Source organism: Dunckerocampus dactyliophorus, chromosome 1, assembly GCF_027744805.1.
Source record: "Dunckerocampus dactyliophorus isolate RoL2022-P2 chromosome 1, RoL_Ddac_1.1, whole genome shotgun sequence".
In the NCBI taxonomy this organism is placed as follows: Eukaryota; Metazoa; Chordata; class Actinopteri; order Syngnathiformes; family Syngnathidae; genus Dunckerocampus; species Dunckerocampus dactyliophorus.
The window spans coordinates 46,086,119-46,103,769 of NC_072819.1; the positions used below are offsets into that span (position 1 = coordinate 46,086,119).

At 42.3% G+C, this 17,651-nt stretch overlaps 1 protein-coding gene across 7 annotated transcripts in view; it reads left to right on the forward strand.

Moving 5' to 3' along the window:
* nbeal1 (neurobeachin-like 1) overlaps positions 1-12,053 on the forward strand; it is a 35,382-nt gene extending 23,329 nt beyond the window's left edge. For 4 of the 7 annotated variants that reach the window (XM_054790378.1, XM_054790362.1, XM_054790351.1 and 1 more), the window contains exons 31-54: positions 15-323; positions 404-553; positions 641-798; positions 1,368-1,492; positions 1,583-1,709; positions 1,805-1,953; positions 2,144-2,277; positions 2,354-2,455; positions 2,580-2,675; positions 2,748-2,872; positions 2,956-3,096; positions 3,199-3,329; positions 3,412-3,521; positions 3,712-3,829; positions 3,990-4,087; positions 4,192-4,308; positions 4,390-4,479; positions 4,672-4,781; positions 4,879-5,051; positions 5,202-5,296; positions 5,523-5,639; positions 8,206-8,367; positions 8,472-8,620; positions 9,716-12,053. In XM_054790378.1, coding sequence (XP_054646353.1) covers positions 15-323; positions 404-553; positions 641-798; positions 1,368-1,492; positions 1,583-1,709; positions 1,805-1,953; positions 2,144-2,277; positions 2,354-2,455; positions 2,580-2,675; positions 2,748-2,872; positions 2,956-3,096; positions 3,199-3,329; positions 3,412-3,521; positions 3,712-3,829; positions 3,990-4,087; positions 4,192-4,308; positions 4,390-4,479; positions 4,672-4,781; positions 4,879-5,051; positions 5,202-5,296; positions 5,523-5,639; positions 8,206-8,367; positions 8,472-8,620; positions 9,716-10,013 — 3,384 coding nt within the window. In that variant the 3' untranslated portion in view covers positions 10,014-12,053. The remainder of the gene's footprint in view (positions 1-14; positions 324-403; positions 554-640; positions 799-1,367; positions 1,493-1,582; positions 1,710-1,804; positions 1,954-2,143; positions 2,278-2,353; positions 2,456-2,579; positions 2,676-2,747; positions 2,873-2,955; positions 3,097-3,198; positions 3,330-3,411; positions 3,522-3,711; positions 3,830-3,989; positions 4,088-4,191; positions 4,309-4,389; positions 4,480-4,671; positions 4,782-4,878; positions 5,052-5,201; positions 5,297-5,522; positions 5,640-8,205; positions 8,368-8,471; positions 8,621-9,715) is intronic. The other 3 variants (XM_054790392.1, XM_054790401.1, XR_008572731.1) reach the window with 2 other exon arrangements.
* Positions 12,054-17,651: the final 5,598 nt, after the last annotated feature.

Below are 17,651 nucleotides of genomic sequence, written 5' to 3' on the forward strand. Positions count from 1 at the left end.
TTTTGCCGTTGCAGGTGTCTGCAATTGCCACTGCCAAGCTTAATTTCGTCCTACAAATGAAGGAAGTGTCCAGCCAGGACGAGGCTTGCTACCTGTTGGGGAAGGTCGAGGGCATCCTACGGCGTGCTGTCCAGGAGAAGGCAGAGGAAACATACACCTTCCTGGTTCCTTTGTTGCGAACACTCCTCTCCAAAGTTCACCGCCTCCTCTATATGGAGCTGCACCTTCCCCAATTGCCTGACACCAACGGCAGCCCATCTTTCTTTGAGGACTTCCAAGTATACTGCAACTCAACCGAGTGGCGCGTCTACCTGGACAAATATGTATGAGACTGAAAAGTATTGTGACGTGTTTTAGGTGATGAGATGACAGCATTGATAAAGTGACTCTCATTTCTTTTCAGATCATCCCATACATGAAGCAGTATGAAATTGAGACCTTCAGTCAAGGCCATGAGAGTATGGCGCTCTACTGGAAGGAGTGCTTTGAGGCCTTCATGGTCAGCCTACATAAGAGAGAGCGGGAGAGGGGGGAGAGTAAGATTCGTTTCCAGGTTGGTTGGATTCTTTCAGTTTGATTCAAATTACACTTGGAAATTTGGCACTGTACTAGCCTGTCAACAATTTCTTTTTTACTTCAGGAACAATTTGTTGAGCCCTTTTCACGCCGAAGTCGTCAAGAGAACCTGCGGTACAACAGCATGTTAAAGCAGCAGCATAGCCAAAACAGCGCCTCTCTAAGGCAGTGGAAGGCAGCACGGCGGGGCCTTATTTGTGAAAGGGGGCCTTGGGCTGAAAGGTATTGATATTTACCATATGTGTTTTGTGTCTTTAGATTAGAACTGTGCTTCATATATCAGGTCACTGATAGTCCTGAGTCTTATTGCTGACTGCTGTATTACTGATGTCATGTGTTACTGTCAACAGTGGTTCATCTTTTTAAATGTGAGATGCAAAAAAGGCGAAGAAAAAGCAAAACAATTAATTCTCTGGTGCTTGTTGAGCCAAAGTCTTGCATAGTAGTTGATGATGAGGGTGTTTAGTTTAACAGATGCCAGCTGGTGCAGTTGTGTCTATGGCTAGCGCTCTCAACTCTCATTCAGGGTTTAGAGGGTGAGTCAAACGGATGCAAGGTGGTGTAACTGTGCGAAAGTACATCGGTAAACCTCACTCCCTGACGCCTTACGAGTTGCACTGGACATCGAGTTGACAGCCCGGGCTTTTAGCTTGATGGCTAGCTCTGTCGACTCTCATTCTGTGGACCCTAGTTCAATCCTTGACCGTGTGCAAGGGTGGACCAGCCGGGTTACAGGAGTATGTTGTGAAATGAAAGTTTACAGCTCAGTTACACACTCATTTTTGTTACAGGCAGAAGGATAAGATGCACTGGAGGGTATCTAGCGCTGAGAACTTTTCACGCATGAGGCTGAAGCTGGTGCGAAATTACAACTTTGATCCTCACAAGGAGGCCAGCGCTCTGCGAGACAACCTTGGTATAACACAAAATAACCTGGATTTTAATTGACATTTTCCACAATATCCAACTTTTATATTAATATTTCAACTTCTATGTCTTTGCTCAGGTGTTCATCAGCAGTTGCTAAACCCAGAGTCTCTGCTGCTGGAAGCTGTGAAGCAGGTCAAAGTCACCAACTTAGAAGATGATGTTTTGGAGCTGCCCGAGGATGACCCAGCTGCAGCCAACAACCAGTAAGCAATTGACAATTATTACATGATTTATATCATGGAAGCATAGTTGATCATCACAAGTGATGACATTTAATTCTTTCTTTGTTTTCCTACAGGATTGAAGCAGAGGAGGCAGGTCAAAAGGAGAAACTGGTGTTGTGGGAAGACTGTGAGCTGGTGACTGTGGTCGACGTGGTACCCGGTCGCCTAGAAATAACCACCCAACATATCTACTTCTATGATAGCAGCCAAGAGAAGGATGAAGGTGTGTTGGTTTGTACGTATTGCAAGATTAGTTAGTGGCCCAAACAAACCAACACATGATCATGAAATTCTAACCATCTCGGCAGAGGTTTTCTTTTTAAAATACATTAACTTTACATTACTTTATACTAAGAACAAGATTACATTATATAATGTAATACCTGATGAATTTGCTTTGATGTTTCCTTAAGGTGTGGGCCATGACTTCAAATGGCCTCTGAGTCAGATCCGTGAGGTCCACCTGCGGCGATATAACCTGCGACGCTCCGCTTTGGAAATTTTTCTCATCGACCAAACCAACTACTTTCTCAACTTCAAGAAAGAGGTGTCAGCTTCTTGTGTGTTTGATGCTTGCTTCTTAATAAGCAAAAACTTATAAAGTTTTTTTTCCCGACTTGCAGGCAAGAAATAAAGTCTATAACCGAATGTTGGTGCTGCGATCCCTCAGTCTGTACGGAACCCGTTCTCCACAGGAGCTCCTGAAGGCCTCTGGACTTACACAGGTAAGGAATTATAGTACAGACTTCCCATTCGTTCAAATCTAGTCTAAAAATAGACAACTTCATCAGGCTTATGCCGAAATGCAGCACGCAGTATGTCATGCTTTTTGGGTCAAATTGTGCACAGAAATGGGTCAACCGAGAGATTTCCAACTTTGACTATCTGATGCAACTCAACACAATTGCGGGCAGAACGTACAATGACCTGGCTCAGTATCCAGTGGTATGTTGAATTACTAAATAAGAGTACAGTGCAACAGAAGGATATTTTTGCCATGTACCTTTTTGTTATCAGTTTCCCTGGGTTTTGGCTGACTACACATCAGAGGAGCTGGACCTTTCGGATCCACGTGTATTCAGGGATTTGTCAAAGCCAGTAGCAGTACAGAACAACCGCAATGCTAAGGCAGTCAGAGAAAAGTATAAACGCTTACAACATATACTGAAGCTCATTGCAGCTCAGCATAACCTGTCGATCTAATTTTGAGCTTTACATCTGTCAGGTATGAAAGTTTTGAGGACCCAACAGGCACCATCGACAAGTTCCATTATGGTACCCATTATTCAAGCGCTGCTGGGGTAATGCACTACCTCATCAGAGTGGAGCCCTTCACCTCCCTGCACATCCAGCTACAGAGCGGACGGTAAGCAGGGCTTTTAACCCTCAGCAGGACAGGTATATCTCGCTCTTGTAGCTGACGTGTGGATTTCTGCACGTGTGTATCATCATCTCTTGCTGTCCTCAGATTTGACTGCGCCGACCGCCAGTTCCACTCCATTCCGGCAACTTGGCAGACCCTCATGGACAACCCCAATGATGTCAAGGAGCTCATCCCAGAGTTCTTCTACTTCCCAGAGTTTCTTGAGAACCATAATGGTGAGGCTTGCTGTGGACTGAACCCAAGTTGGGACCCAACAAGAGGTTAATTCTATTCTTTTTGTGCCCTGTTGTCACTCAGGCTTTGACCTCGGTCGTAGGCAGATAACCAAAGAAAGAGTAAATGAAGTCATTCTGCCCAAATGGGCCAAGTCTCCTGAGGACTTCATCTGCAAGCACCGCAAAGCCCTGGTGAGCTTCTGCTCCAGTTCTCCTGCTCCTTGTCTAGGCATCATTATTCTATTTATTGCATTTTGTCAATGTAGACCCTTAGGAGCATGTCACGTGCACATTTCCCACATAAAGCATAGAAAATATATGTTTATGTCATATAGTACATGTTTATTTTTTAATGCTTAAGACTTGTTTGTTTCTCTGACAGGAATCTGAGTATGTGTCAATGCACCTTAATGAATGGATTGATCTGATCTTCGGTTACAAGCAGAAGGGTCCTGCAGCAGTGGAGGCCCTCAACGTCTTCTACTACTGCACATACGAGGGTAAAACATCATGAATCATCGTCATGGCACCATCTTTTCACTAGCACACACTGGCTGCTTCAAATGGAGAGATTAGACTCCATTCCTTGCATCACGCACGTAGGTAGACTGTATACATTCTAGTTTCAATATTTTATGCTTGATTGCGTCGGCTCTGCAGGGGCAGTGGACCTGGATGCCATAACTGATGAAAAGGAACGTAAAGCCCTGGAAGGCATGATCAGCAACTTTGGGCAGACGCCATGCCAGCTACTGAAGGTACAGGCACATTCCATCAACATGATGTGTATTTGTAGAATAATGGCAAAGCATAATAATTCCACTTTAACTTAACCTGTGTGCGTGTGTCTGCATGAGAGTAGGAGCCCCATCCAGTACGTCTCACCCAAGAGGAAGTGGAGAAGAGGAAGGCTCAGCTGGACTCGTGTCCTCTGAGCATGTTTGAACACCTCAGCGACCTTAAGTCCTTCTTTGTCGAGGTTCAAGCCCTCTTCTCAGGCTAATATTGAGCGTAACATGACGTGTGTCTCACAATGATGTTCACCTCCATGTTCTTGCAGGGCATTAGTGACAATGTTCCACTGGTTAAAGCTGTTGTTCCGAAGAATCAGTCCCACTCCTTCATCAGCCAAGGCAGCCCAGACATCATGGTTAGCATCATATTTCAGAATTTTTGGAAATAAGGAATTGACTAGAAAATGTACAATGGCACATTGGTAGACTCCTCTGGATCAGCACCAAATCAAAGACTTTATCATAGATGCTCATCTCATGATGAAAATGAATCCATTATAAAAAACACTACTTACTTGATGTCTTTACTGTGCATGTTTTTCTTGTAGGTGACAGTAAGTCAGAACTGTCTCTTTGGGACCCACGGGTGGCTGCCTTACAACAAGAACATCTCCAACTACTTCACTTTTATTAAGGACCCCACAGTGTCCAACACCAAGTGAGAATGCTGCACCTACCAACATACATCTAACATTTAAGTGAATTTGTCGAAAGTACTGCTTTCACTAAGCACATGTCCTAAATATAATCTCCAGGACGCAGCGTTTTCTGTCAGGACCCTTCGCTCCCGGCGTGGTGGTAACAACAGGCCTGTTTGTGGTCTCGCATGATGGCAAGCTGCTCTTCAGTGGTGGACATTGGGACAATAGCCTGCGGGTCACCTCACTTGTCAAGGGCAAGACTGTGGGGCAGCATATCCGACACATGGGTGAATACACAGCATAGGGATATAGTACACTGTGTGGAAACAGCATGGAGTTTATCCCCCCCCCCATCTTTGCAGCTCTTTTCCGCTCTTTCTACAAGATTTTCAATCACAGCCCATCGCGCAATGTCTCATATCTCATGTCTTCTCCAGATATTGTAACCTGCCTGTCAACCGACCACTGCGGCATCCACCTGATGTCAGGTTCCAGGGACACAACCTGCATGGTGTGGCAGGTCCTGCAGCAGGTCAGGGCATCTTGGCCCCACTTAGTCACCTCAAACAACTAGTTAGAATAGCATGCAGGTCCATGCTGCTGCTACAGTGCAAACAACCATCATTGCATTGGTGCTGGTTGATCAGATGCTTCCATCTGCATTCTTTACGAATTTTAGCGGTATAAAAAAAATTGTTGTTTTTGCCCGTTTTGTACAGATTTTGTTCTGATGTTTCCTCTCTCATCTGTTCTTGCAGGGTGCTTCTCCCGTCGGCCTGCATCCCAAACCTGTTCAGGTGTTATACGGCCACACAGATGAGGTGCTCAGCGTCAGTATCAGCACCGAGCTGGACATGGCTGTGTCTGGATCACGGGTGAGAGTAAAAACACAAATTTTGCCTTTGTCAGCATTTTAAGTTGAGCATGTTAAGACATTAAACGGTGTGTTTATTTGAAAACATATGGGAGGCCACCAACCCCTTGGCTACCAGTGGCGGCTGCTGGTCTTTCAAACAAGGGAAGCTCATTGGGCTCTGACATACATTTAATATGATTGTATTTGTCTGGGCTAACTAGCAAGCTACTCCTCCCACAACGGTGATATGATTTAATGAACCAACGAATGAACAAAATGCAATAAGTTTGGGGATTATTTAGTTGCAATGTAGTATGTACAAAGTAAGACAATAGCTGTAGAACTGAATCACTGTGAAATAATTCATTCGGAAAGAGATTTCATATCTGCTCTGACCGCTGTCTCCCCTCCAATCTGCAAGACTATGCAGCATGACAGGGAAAGCGAGGAAAAAACTCTGCTTTGTCCTCTGGCTGCTGTCAGTCAAAATCAAGGACCGCCCTGCTTCATAGACACCCAGTGAAGCTCAGTTTCCCTGGAAGTGATGTTTTTTTCTGGTTTATCCAATCAGGGTCTTACTTTCTTGCTGTGAGCTTTCTTGAGCTTAAGCTATAGCTGCAATGGAGGTTCACCATAGTGTTCATTCTGCTGCAGAGGGAAGAGCGACCGTGTCAAGTGTGTTCTAGCACACTTTTAATGCAGTTTTAAGTCTACACATTTAAGTTTAACAATGCATATTTGACCAAATATTTGATTCAATTTAAAGGGGAAGTTACGCTTCCCATGTAGTCAATGAGCAATTGGCGCCGTTGGTTACATACCAGGAAAATTGCACTACTCGTTTACTGTCTGTGTGCTTATATTACTTCCAGTTATATCTTCTAACTGCATTGCACTAACCCACACTACCAATAGTCGACTACGGGACTACTCAAATTTGTCTACTCATTTTTGGCCATAAATCCCGGCAGAATTCATGATGCATAATCACTTGTGCCCCAAAGCATAACAAAAAAATAGCACCCACACCAGTAGGCTGCCCTCATGCTATGGAATTGTTTTGAATGAGGGAAAGTTAAAATTACATAGAATGTAACTGATACTTTGAAGGGTGATAACTAAGTCATTTTTTTATATTTTTTTTCTGTCAACCACTCAAACTGTTCATTGGCATCAGACCTATCCATACATATGTAATTTTTAAATTTTTTTTATTTTACCACCCCACTTAGGACCACACAAACCCAAAGAATGGGCTATGAAGACAACTAACTGTGCTGTATATATATAAAAAATAACGTAATTTCAAATATGTCATATGACATAATTAGAGCTTTGACTAAGGCAATAAGTCACAACAACAAAAAAATCTATGCTTTGAACTTTTTTTTACAATAACTGAATAACTGAAAATACCCTTTGTGTGTTGAATTTACATAATATGTAATTGCTACCTTGAAGGGTGATAACTCAGTCATTTTTTTATGCAAATAGAACAATTCATTAAGTACTGAAGTAGAGAGCCTGCTGGAACATGAAGACTAATGAAATTACTCCAAAAACAACACTACAGTATAAGAACAATGAGGAGTTCCATTTAGATGTTATTTTCACAATTCATCCACTCGTCTATAATTAGGTAAACAATAGATTAATTTCTATGAATCCTGCGTGGAAACATTGTGGGATATTTGAAACAAAGAAAACCAATACCATTTGGTGGGCGCGTTGTCACACTGCACACTTCAATGTTTCATGAAGCTTTTTATTATAAAAAAATCCAAACCTATATGGCCCTGTGTGACACCCCCATATCTATCAGTCTGGAAAAGGTTATACAACCAATTCTAAAACTTGGGGACTCCAGCAAACCACAGCGAGAGCAATTATCCACAAATGGCGAAAACATGGAACAGTGGTGAACCTTCCCAGCAGTGGCCGGCTCAACCAAAATTACCGCAAGAGCGTAGCGAAGACTCAACCAAGATGTCATAAAAGAGCCCACAACAACATCCAAAGAACTGCAGGCCTCACTTGCCTCAGTTAGGGTCAGTGTTCATGACTCCACCATAAGAAAGGCACTGGGCAAAAACGGCCTGTATGGCAGAGTTCCAATTTGAGTTGAACTTGTGGATGAAAACATATTTTCTGAAATGATCGTGACACTTGGCACACCGTGGTTTTTTGCACTACCTCAAATTCTAACTGAACTTTAAGGTCTTTTTGTTAAAGAGACCAACTGGCTCAAAATGACGCCACCAGCACTGAGCAAAGGCTCCTGCGCATGTGTGTGTTACCTGGGCCGCAGCTTACATGCTCGGAGCAGGAAGAGGAGGCATATAATGCTTGCAAAACGTTCAAAAGCTAGAGCCCTCTAGGCAACCACATAACCGCTACAGTCTTTTTACATTTAAAATTTAAATAAATAAATATAATTTATAAAATAAATATTTGAGAAGTTCTACTGTCAACAGTGTCCGCAATATTGTCATTGAAGGGTGATGGTTGGTCCCGTAGCCAAACCAGTTGCGAATCACTGCTCTTGATGACTGATGATGATTTAATTCTCCCTCTGTGTGCATCAGAACGGGGTAGTGATCATCCACACGGTGCGCAAGGGTCAGTACGTGCGTTGCTTGCGGCCGCCGTGCGACAGCTCCTTGCCGCCGTCCATCCTCCACTTGGCCGTGTCCTGGGAGGGTCACCTGCTGGTCCACACCAGCCTGGAGGGCAAGGCAACACTAAAGGTGGAGGAATTTTTTTAAATACCGAAAACAACTTGATAGAAATTACAGCTTGTGTTCGCTACAACATGACTGATGAGAACTGAAGCATTGTTTTGTTTTTCCAGGATAAAAACGCCCTCCACCTTTACTCTGTAAATGGGAAGCACCTTTGCAGTGAACCTCTGAAGGAGCAGATGACTGACATGTGTGTTTCTGGGGAGTTTGTGGTCATTGGCAGCGAGCAGGGCTACTTATCTATTAGAGACCTCTACAGGTAAAATCACAGCATATGATGTCATGTACAGTGGAATCTCTAAGGTCATACTGGCTGTTTGGACTGTATTTGGAAACATTTTTCCCTTCGGAAATAATGGAAAAATATAGCTGTTTCTGAATAATCTGTTAGGGAGTCAAACTGCTATCATGAGTAATAATAGTTCGAGCACTGTTGACCTAAGCACAATTTTGGCAGATTTTTTTAAGGCACATAGAATATTGTGTTCTATGGCTATATAAACATGGAACCCAGCAAAAGAAAGATTACTGTAGACTCTCGTCTTTCATCAGAAAAAAAAAAGTTAGTTTCTACCTTTTTCCGTTCTTTTGTAATCAGCAGTAGAACATAGGTAAGTTTCGGGAAAATATCAGTTCCCAACAAAAAAAGGGAGACAAACAGTTACAAGTTACAAGCATAACTTTCACTTTGACACAATGTTTTTTTGCTTTTGTGACAACTCAAATATACAACAATACCACAACATTAAAAAACACAAAACAGTTTTACATGGAAATAACAATATACTGTATTTACACACCATGAACTATTTCCAATTTTCACATTTGGAATTAAACTGTGCATGCATGTGTGCGTTTGCATACGTTAAAATTTCCCCACAATGCATAACCTTCTGCACGCTACACTCCTCCACGCTCTCTCGCTTCCTCCTTGGTGTCGAGTGTGTATTTACATGCAAAAGATCCATGCAGAGCTCTTATCAAATGCACTTCTGCCACCTTGTGGCTCAAAACTGCAGTGATGTTTTTTGCCACTTGTGCAAAAAAACCCCAAAAAAAACGTATTTGGGATGGGCATTCGGGTTCATAAAAATGTATAAATACGTCTTTGGGATTGAATGAGTTAATTAAACATATAATTATTAATGAAATTATTATTTATTAAATTGAAATGAGTAAAAGTGGAATAAGTGTCACAATACACCACAAAATCCAAATAAAAAGTAAATGATGTGATGTTTGCTAAGCTGAAGTCTTGTGTTATATGACGACGTTACACATGGAGTCGGTTCCAACTCAAAAGCTGTGATCATTTTCTGTCTTGCAATTGTTATTTTTGTTTGTTTTTTTGCAGTCTCTCTCTGCGCGCGGAGCCCATGGCCATGCGGGTGCCCGTGCGCTGCGTGTCTGTCACCAAGGAGCAGAGTCACGTCCTGGTCGGCCTGCAGGACGGCAAGCTGATCATCGTGGGCGTGGGCAAGCCAGCAGAGGTAAAGAACTCTCTGAGGAACTACATCGCTCAGAGCCTGGAGGGATCGCCGCTCATGGCCTCCCCCTTGTTGGCCCCGCTGCGAGCTCGCTCTCCAACTCGCCTACTACACCAGCGGGACCAGCTGGTGTTCGGCTCCACTTCTGTCATCCAGAAACCGTAGCTGCGCTAGTCCTATGAATACTCTACTGTGCTGATGCCTCACCTAAAGCTCCTCGTATTCAACAGTGGGGGCGGGGTGGGGGTTGACCTCGGATGCTTATTGCCAGAAGTGTCATTACTTTATAACGTCTGAGTGCATCTTACACACTGAAACATGTCATGTGCAACGCTGAATCACTGCTTTGGCAAGCCACATTAATGGAGTAGCTACTGTACGTTCTAATCATATAAGCTGATAATATCGCACTGATCTAGAATGAATAGTGTTTTATCGTGCATAGTAACATAGAGGAGATTGGCCCAGACAGGAAATCATTGCACGCCTTTTCATCTTTTCACACTAAAGTTTATCAGACTTTGATTTTTTCAATTTAATCATTATCAGCAATGAAATAGCAACAAACTAATCGCTCATAAATCATATCCCCTTCCTTTCCCTGTTTGTTTTGGCTTCATGCTTTTAAACCCCTCCTCTTACACCCCCTTCCTGCATCCTACTTCCTTTTCCGCCGCTCCTCTCAGATGCGTTCCGGCCACATCACGCGGAAGCTGTGGGGCTCCACTAAAAGACTGACCAGGATCTCGTCGGGGGAATCGGACTACAACATCTAAGCATGCTCACCGTCCCAGCCCTCCCTATCCCCGCACCCTAAACGCTCCCACTTCACGCTCATCCTCCATTCCTGTCAGGTGGATTCATCCATGTGAATTCTAAGTGGACTGCTGGTTTCTTTGTTCCTACTTCTGGACTGACAGTACGGCGCTGGCGCTGTGGTTCAGATCCATAAGTAGCTGCAGCCTTCATCATCACCGAGTCATATTGTTTGTGTGTATAATCGCAAGTGACCTTTGTTTCCTGCTGTTTAGATGCAGTACAAGATTCAGAAATATTCCTCAAAGCTGCCAATCAGTAAGACCACTCCCATCACTTGCAAGACCAAATTTTTGGCTTTTCCATATGTCCTTTTCATATCTGTTTACATGCTTCCTGCAGCTTGGCATGTGATGGGGTATTTCTGGAGGGAAAATGTAAGGTGGAGATGTCATAGCAGCAGGTGACACTCGGAGGCATGACATAACAGTCTCAGCACTTCATTGAGTCTTTTGAAGTTACTTGAAATCGTTTTTATTTATAAGAAGAGTAGCATTTTGTCATTGCGCATTGTTTCCAGTGTGGCATGAGTCCAATCAACCCCAGACTGTTCCAACACCCTTTAGGAAAGCTCTCCAAGGGCTCCACCAGATGTCAGCAGCAGTAATAGCAATACTTTGTCGGGTGCTGGTTTTTGTGTCTCTTCGCCTCACATCACTTCACCTGCATGTTCCTTATGTCTTCCGCTTCCCGTCCCCTGACTAGAAGTGTGCATCGTTGCCTCAAATGGTTTATAAATCACTCCTGTCTGTTAACAGGGTACTTATCTACACTAATTGTTTTTTTTTTTGCCAGTGATTTGGACTCTCAAAAGCCACAGTGTGAAGCTCCTGTGGAGACTGCGTGATTTACGTTTTGGCATTGTTGTGATTGTGTGTCTGAGTTGGTCGTGCATGTCAGTAATGATGTCTATTTACGTTACTAAGCCAAAGTGTCCAACATACACGCGCAATGTTTCCTTCTGTGATTTGATGCATTTTATTTGTTTTATTCACTGACATTGACTTGTTAGACTTCCAACAAATGGAGTGCCTTTATCCCAGGATGGTTCTCATAGTTTTGGCGTTCCTGGCATTGAACAACAGAGGAAGTGGCTTTAAGACAAATGACATAGACGATGTTGTATTTTAGCATTATTCTCTATGACTCACCAAATGGATATGTGTATATCTGTGATTATTTATGAATACAATCTAAATATATAGTGTACAGCATGATTTTTTTTTTATTATTATTTCAGTGTTTGTAAAATGTACTTTTTGCACTTTCCAGGTACTCAAATGGTAAGAAATTGTTTTAAATTGGCTTCTTAAACTGTACATACTTGCTTTGTATACACAAGTGGAACATGATCATTAAAGTCTCGTCTGGATTTAGGCTACAAGTGTACCAATGTGCTGTGTGGTATGTTTGAAGCCTTGCAAACAACAGCGAAGCAAGACACATGCATGATGCAATTATAGTTTTAATCGTTAGACGGTGTTTTTTTACGATGAGACTGGATATGAGCAGATGGACGCTCTCTTCAGATCACAGTCGGCGGCCGTCCACCAGCTTTCATCTGCAAGAGAGTTGTTTTGTCAACACCAGTTGTTACTACGACAGTGAAAAGCTTGTCTGGAAGATTACTTAAAATATCTTATCTGAGCCTGATTTATAAACCTTGTGCAGATGAAAGTGGGAGGTCATCAGAACGACTTCAAAGACTTGTTATGCAACAGTGCAATTAGGGCAGTTTGTTATTATTAAGGTGTGTCCGAAGTGTGGCTCAGGCACCATATGCAGCCTGAGGCTGTTTTTTTTCTTTTTATTGGCCTGTGACACATTCTAAAAAATATAATTTAACACAAAAAAACAGCAGAAATGTAAAAATCCACAGTAATTTTAGAAGAATAAAATATTATGAAAAACGTTCTAATCTAAAAAAAAAAAAAACGTAATCAGAGGAAAAATAAGTATTTTAGTAACAAAGTTGAAATATTAAGGAAAGATGTTATTTTTTAAAAGCTGTAATATGAAAAACAAAACCTTACAAAGCTGTAATTTTTGGGAAATTAGGTTGCGGAAAAAGTTATTTTACGAGAATCATTTCAAAATATGAGAAGTCTTAATATTATGAAAAGAAAATTTACAAGAAGAAAGTTCAAATAGTTGGAAAATAAAACAAAAAACAGCAGAAATGATAACTACAGCTGTAATTTTAGAAGAATAAAATCTAAATATTACAAAAGAGGTAGCAGCAAAAATGGGGGGAAAAAAGAAACCAAAGTTCATACTAATAATACACTTTTTCACCAAAATAACAAAGTGGCCCTTGCATCCTTTCATTTTTCAGTATGTGGCACTTGTAGACACCCCTGCTTTAAATCGTATAAAATTGTTTACAGGTTTTGCAACACAGCTACCAGACTTTATGTTTGCTTGTTTGTTGAAATACTTATACTTATGGGCACGGACCAGTTCATATAACTGCCACCAAAGGTGCTACCAGTCACCAAAATTCATATTTTAATTTTTATCTATTTTTTGGAATTGTCCTAACTTTTCCCTCCTACACGGCGCCCCAGAAAGTTACTACAAAACAGTCATTTTTAAAAAATCATTATTTGAGTATAGTACTGTATGGTTAAATTCTTCATAGCCTGGCCAAAGATTTTGAGCAAAAGTGAATTTGTCGAACGAGTATCTTTTAGCTGGAAATGACACAAAGAGTGGTAAAAGACGAATACGTTATTTTCATTGTGTATTACATTTTGAAACTTCATATTCCAGACAATTTAGAGGAACTCTTGCACAATTCTGAAGGATCCTGGTCACTTCTAACATTTAACAACATAACAAGCATTCCGGCTAATATTTCCATTCCCCAGATCTCAATTTAACCCATAATTTGACCAGGGTATGAGTAATAATGTGCTTAACTTGTTGAATTCGACCTGCTTTAAAATGCATAAATCTTGTTTTGTCTCACCTATCTTGAACATCTCCACACAGACTGGCTTGTTGGTGTGAATGTTGGGCTGACCCGGCATCCAGTCGCTATAACTCCACTCTGACCCATCTACCCAAGAGGCCTGCTGCTTCTGCAAATTCAAAACAATCCAGTATACAATGAATATTATGTCAAATAAGGTGTGCAAGAAATACTGGCCTCTCAATCTCAGACATCACTGCCACAAGAAAGCTTTACTTCCAAGTCCAAGGGTCAATGTTTGAGCAAGGTAAGAATAACAGTAGATAACGTATCTGATGGAACTACCCTTGGTCTCCATTCAGGGTCACTAAGACCCATTAACAAAAACTGTGACACGAGTTTATATTGCATTCATCTTTTGCCAGTGGATGAAAGAGACTTGCCTTGACCACGGCCCCCAGCCACGTCAACTGTGGGCTGATCTGACCACCCTTGGTAACCATGGAAACCAGGCGGGAGTGAAGGTCTCCGCTTGTTACAGATGCGAGCTCAGCGTGTGGGTTGAGAGTGTGACATGAATCCTAAAAACAAAGCCTGCAATTAATGGAGGCTAGGCCGCACAGATGGAGTCACATGTAAAGACTATAGAGAGTAACCTGCGCTTCTTTGAAGGCCAATGGTGTTGGGTTGAACTCATAGCAGTTTCCATTCATGACCTCCCCTTTACATGCCTGCGTTTGGAGCCTGAAATTGGAGGGGCCCTGTCGCTCTTTGTTTTTAACTGATGGTTCTGTTCCCTGCCTAAAGCCCACTGGGACACGAAGAGATGGTTCCGTTCCTTGTCTGAACCCACGGGGGATATAATTAGTTGGTTCAGTTCCTTGTCTGAAACCATGTTGTATTGAAACAACAGGTTTGGTTCCTTGTCTGAAGCCATCTGGAATAGAAACGAAGGGCTCGGCTTCCTGCTCAAAGCGCCTGCTGTGGCTAAAGATTGTAGGTTCTGTTCCCTGTCTGAAACCATTTGGGATAGAGGCAAATAGTTCGGTTCCCTGTCTGAAGCCGTCTGGTATAGGAGCGAAGGGTTCTGTCCCCTGTCTGAAACCATCTGGGATCGACATGGAAGGTTCTGTTCCCTGTCTAAAACCATCTGGGATCGACATGAAAGGTTCGGTTCCCTGTCTGAAACCATCTGGGATCGACACAGACGGTTCTGTTCCCTGTTTGAAACCATCTGGGATTGACATGAAAGGTTCGGTTCCCTGTCTGAAACCATCTGGGATCGACATGAAAGGTTCGGTTCCCTGTCTGAAACCATCTGGGATCGACATGAAAGGTTCGGTTCCCTGTCTGAAACCATCTGGGATCGACATAAAAGGCTCGGTTCCCTGTCTGAAACCATCTGGGAGTTGAGATGAAGAAAGTTCCTCAACTCGAACCCAACCATCTCCATTCTTCTGGGCTGGCACATCAATGGGGACTGAAAAGAGAGAATGGTCTGTTTCCATCAGATTTTATAGAGCTCAATTTTGGTGATATAGATATTTCAGTTCTACCTGACAGAATTCCAATGAGTTTACTTTCCTAATTGTCACCATTTCTCCTTACCCTCATCTGCCAACCAGTGTTTTGTCTCCATGTCTCCCAGACCATTTTCAACAAGGTTCTGGATGAAACCTACAGTGAGAGTCGGCAGCCAATCAGTTGAGAGACCAAACTGAAAAAAACTGCTCGAAGACAGCAAATGTAAGAACTACAATGTGTGAGCCAAAGCATTGAGACACAACTTTTAGTCAATCAGTTGGGCTAGAGACTTTTGCTGAAGACATTTTGGATAGTTCTATGCTTCCAACTTTGTGGGGACAGTTTGGGGTAGACATGCTTGCATGAGTATAGTGTGGATACTGTATTTTTGCGCACGTATGGCCATAAGGGCCATCTTTCTACTCACCTGTCCGTCTGCTCATCTCACCAATGTGGTCTTGTACCAGCCCGGTGTCAAAGAATCTCTTGGAGGGCTCAGTGCCTTGTTGGAAGCCTTCAGGAAGAAGTTCAATGCTGTTGGAGTCTTCAGAGAGCCCAGAGCTAGATGACTCTTTCGGCAAACCTCTCAGAGGCGCGATTGGTAGAGCTTGCAGTCCTGTGAAAACCATTGGTTACATCCTATTTGCATGGAGACGGTCAAGTCAAAATAGTTTTTCTAGGTGAATGATTGCCTATTGTGCTACTATGAGATGTGGGCCATAATTTATGAAATAGTGCAATAAATCAGAAGGGTCAATCTACTGTAATCTCAGTCGTTCAGGAGGTTAATTGCTGTGATTACATGACTGCATGCTGACATCAGCGCTTTTGCTGCAATCGTTATATAATATTCATCAGTCATTTTCTAATTAGGGCCCGAACACCGAGCAAAAAATGTGTTTACTCACGTTTTTCAAGGCATGAAACTCACCAAAATTTGCAAGCACATCAGGCCCGGTGAAACATTTTTATATTCCGGTGGTTCTAAATACAAACCCTCAAAATACACTCAATTCAAAAACTCAATTGCGCCCCTTATACATTTTGTAATAATTAGCCCTGCCACCGCCGTTTCACGGCCTGTCACAAAATCTGGTGGAGAGGTCTATCATGACGGGCGCACAGTGGTCTAGTGGTTAGCGTGTTGGCCACACAGTCACATTGCGATTGGCTGGCGACCAGCCCGCCTGTCGCCCGAAGTCAGCTGGGATAGGCTCCAGCATACCCCCGCCACCCTAATGAGGAGAAGCGGCATAGAAAATGGATGGATGGATGGAGGTCTATCATGACAGGAAGCACAAAAACGTCTCAAAAACCCTTGTTTGAAAAATAACCAACCAAGGGTTGTACTTTGAAAAACTCCTTTGACCAAACTTTGACCAAAGTTTGGTCAGATGGGCGATAATGAATTGCAAAGGATTTTAGGCTGTCCCAGTAGATGTAGGAGGAGCCTTTGATAACTCACAACACAAAAGCAATACAAAATCCGAATAACTCGGCTTCACATGGCTAGATTTCTATAATAATTGGTGAGTGTGATGAAGATGACACTCTGAAGAGATCCAGATGTCACTTCCTCAATTAATTACTGTGCCATCTGCGTCCTGTACGGTCATCATCTTGCATAAACCCTGTGTCGTGCGGGGAAGCGAGAGCCCGTTCAACACTGCTTGCAGCTTTACTGTTTTTATTTACCATCCACAGGTTTTCTAGTTAATTTTTGTAACTGTGAGAAAATACTGTAGAATAAAATATAAGACAAAGGTCCATCTTGTCATCTGAAGAGCAATATACTACACAGTAAAAATGAAAGCATACACATTTGCATACATTTACATTTTCCTTACCTGACAGTGTCAGGAACAGCAGTGGCGTCACTAACTTGAACATCCTGTAAACACCAAAATAAATAAGGCACAGTGCTATGCTGTGTTGAGAGCTGCAAGTCCTTCAAGTATGCGTTCCTCACCTGAGGTGGCACTGATGAACAGTGAGCAACTCCCAATTGCAAGCAGCCACTGATAAATAGTAGCGGGCCCCCTTGGTTGTAAACTCCAACACAGCCAATAAAAAGTATCAGTTTTAATGAGGTTATTGGTTATCTTCCATATGTTGTGTACTTTGCCCTCTCAGGTCAATGCTGACGCAGGACCAGCTAATAACCCCTCTCGGTACGCCCGCTCAATCAATTGAAATACTAAAGATAAGGTGATAGGTATGTTTATAATTTTAGTTATCTTATTTAGCCACTATATTAGAAACACCCCTGTGTGTGAACTCTACAGCCAAAATAATTATATATTTTTAAATAGATACATATCTGATAGGTTAAATAAACACTGTGTTTTGTTATCCCATAAAGGTTATTAATATTGTTTGTTGTAGCCTGGAGAGTGATAATTACATACTGTATTATTTGCATATTTATAAATTATTGTAGATTTATGGTGAACGAATAAAGGCGAGCATTTTATTTTTTTTTTTTTTTTACCAAAAATCCGCGAATTTGCGTAGCCTTGAATCCGCGGGCTCTAATGTTAGCAGGCGAA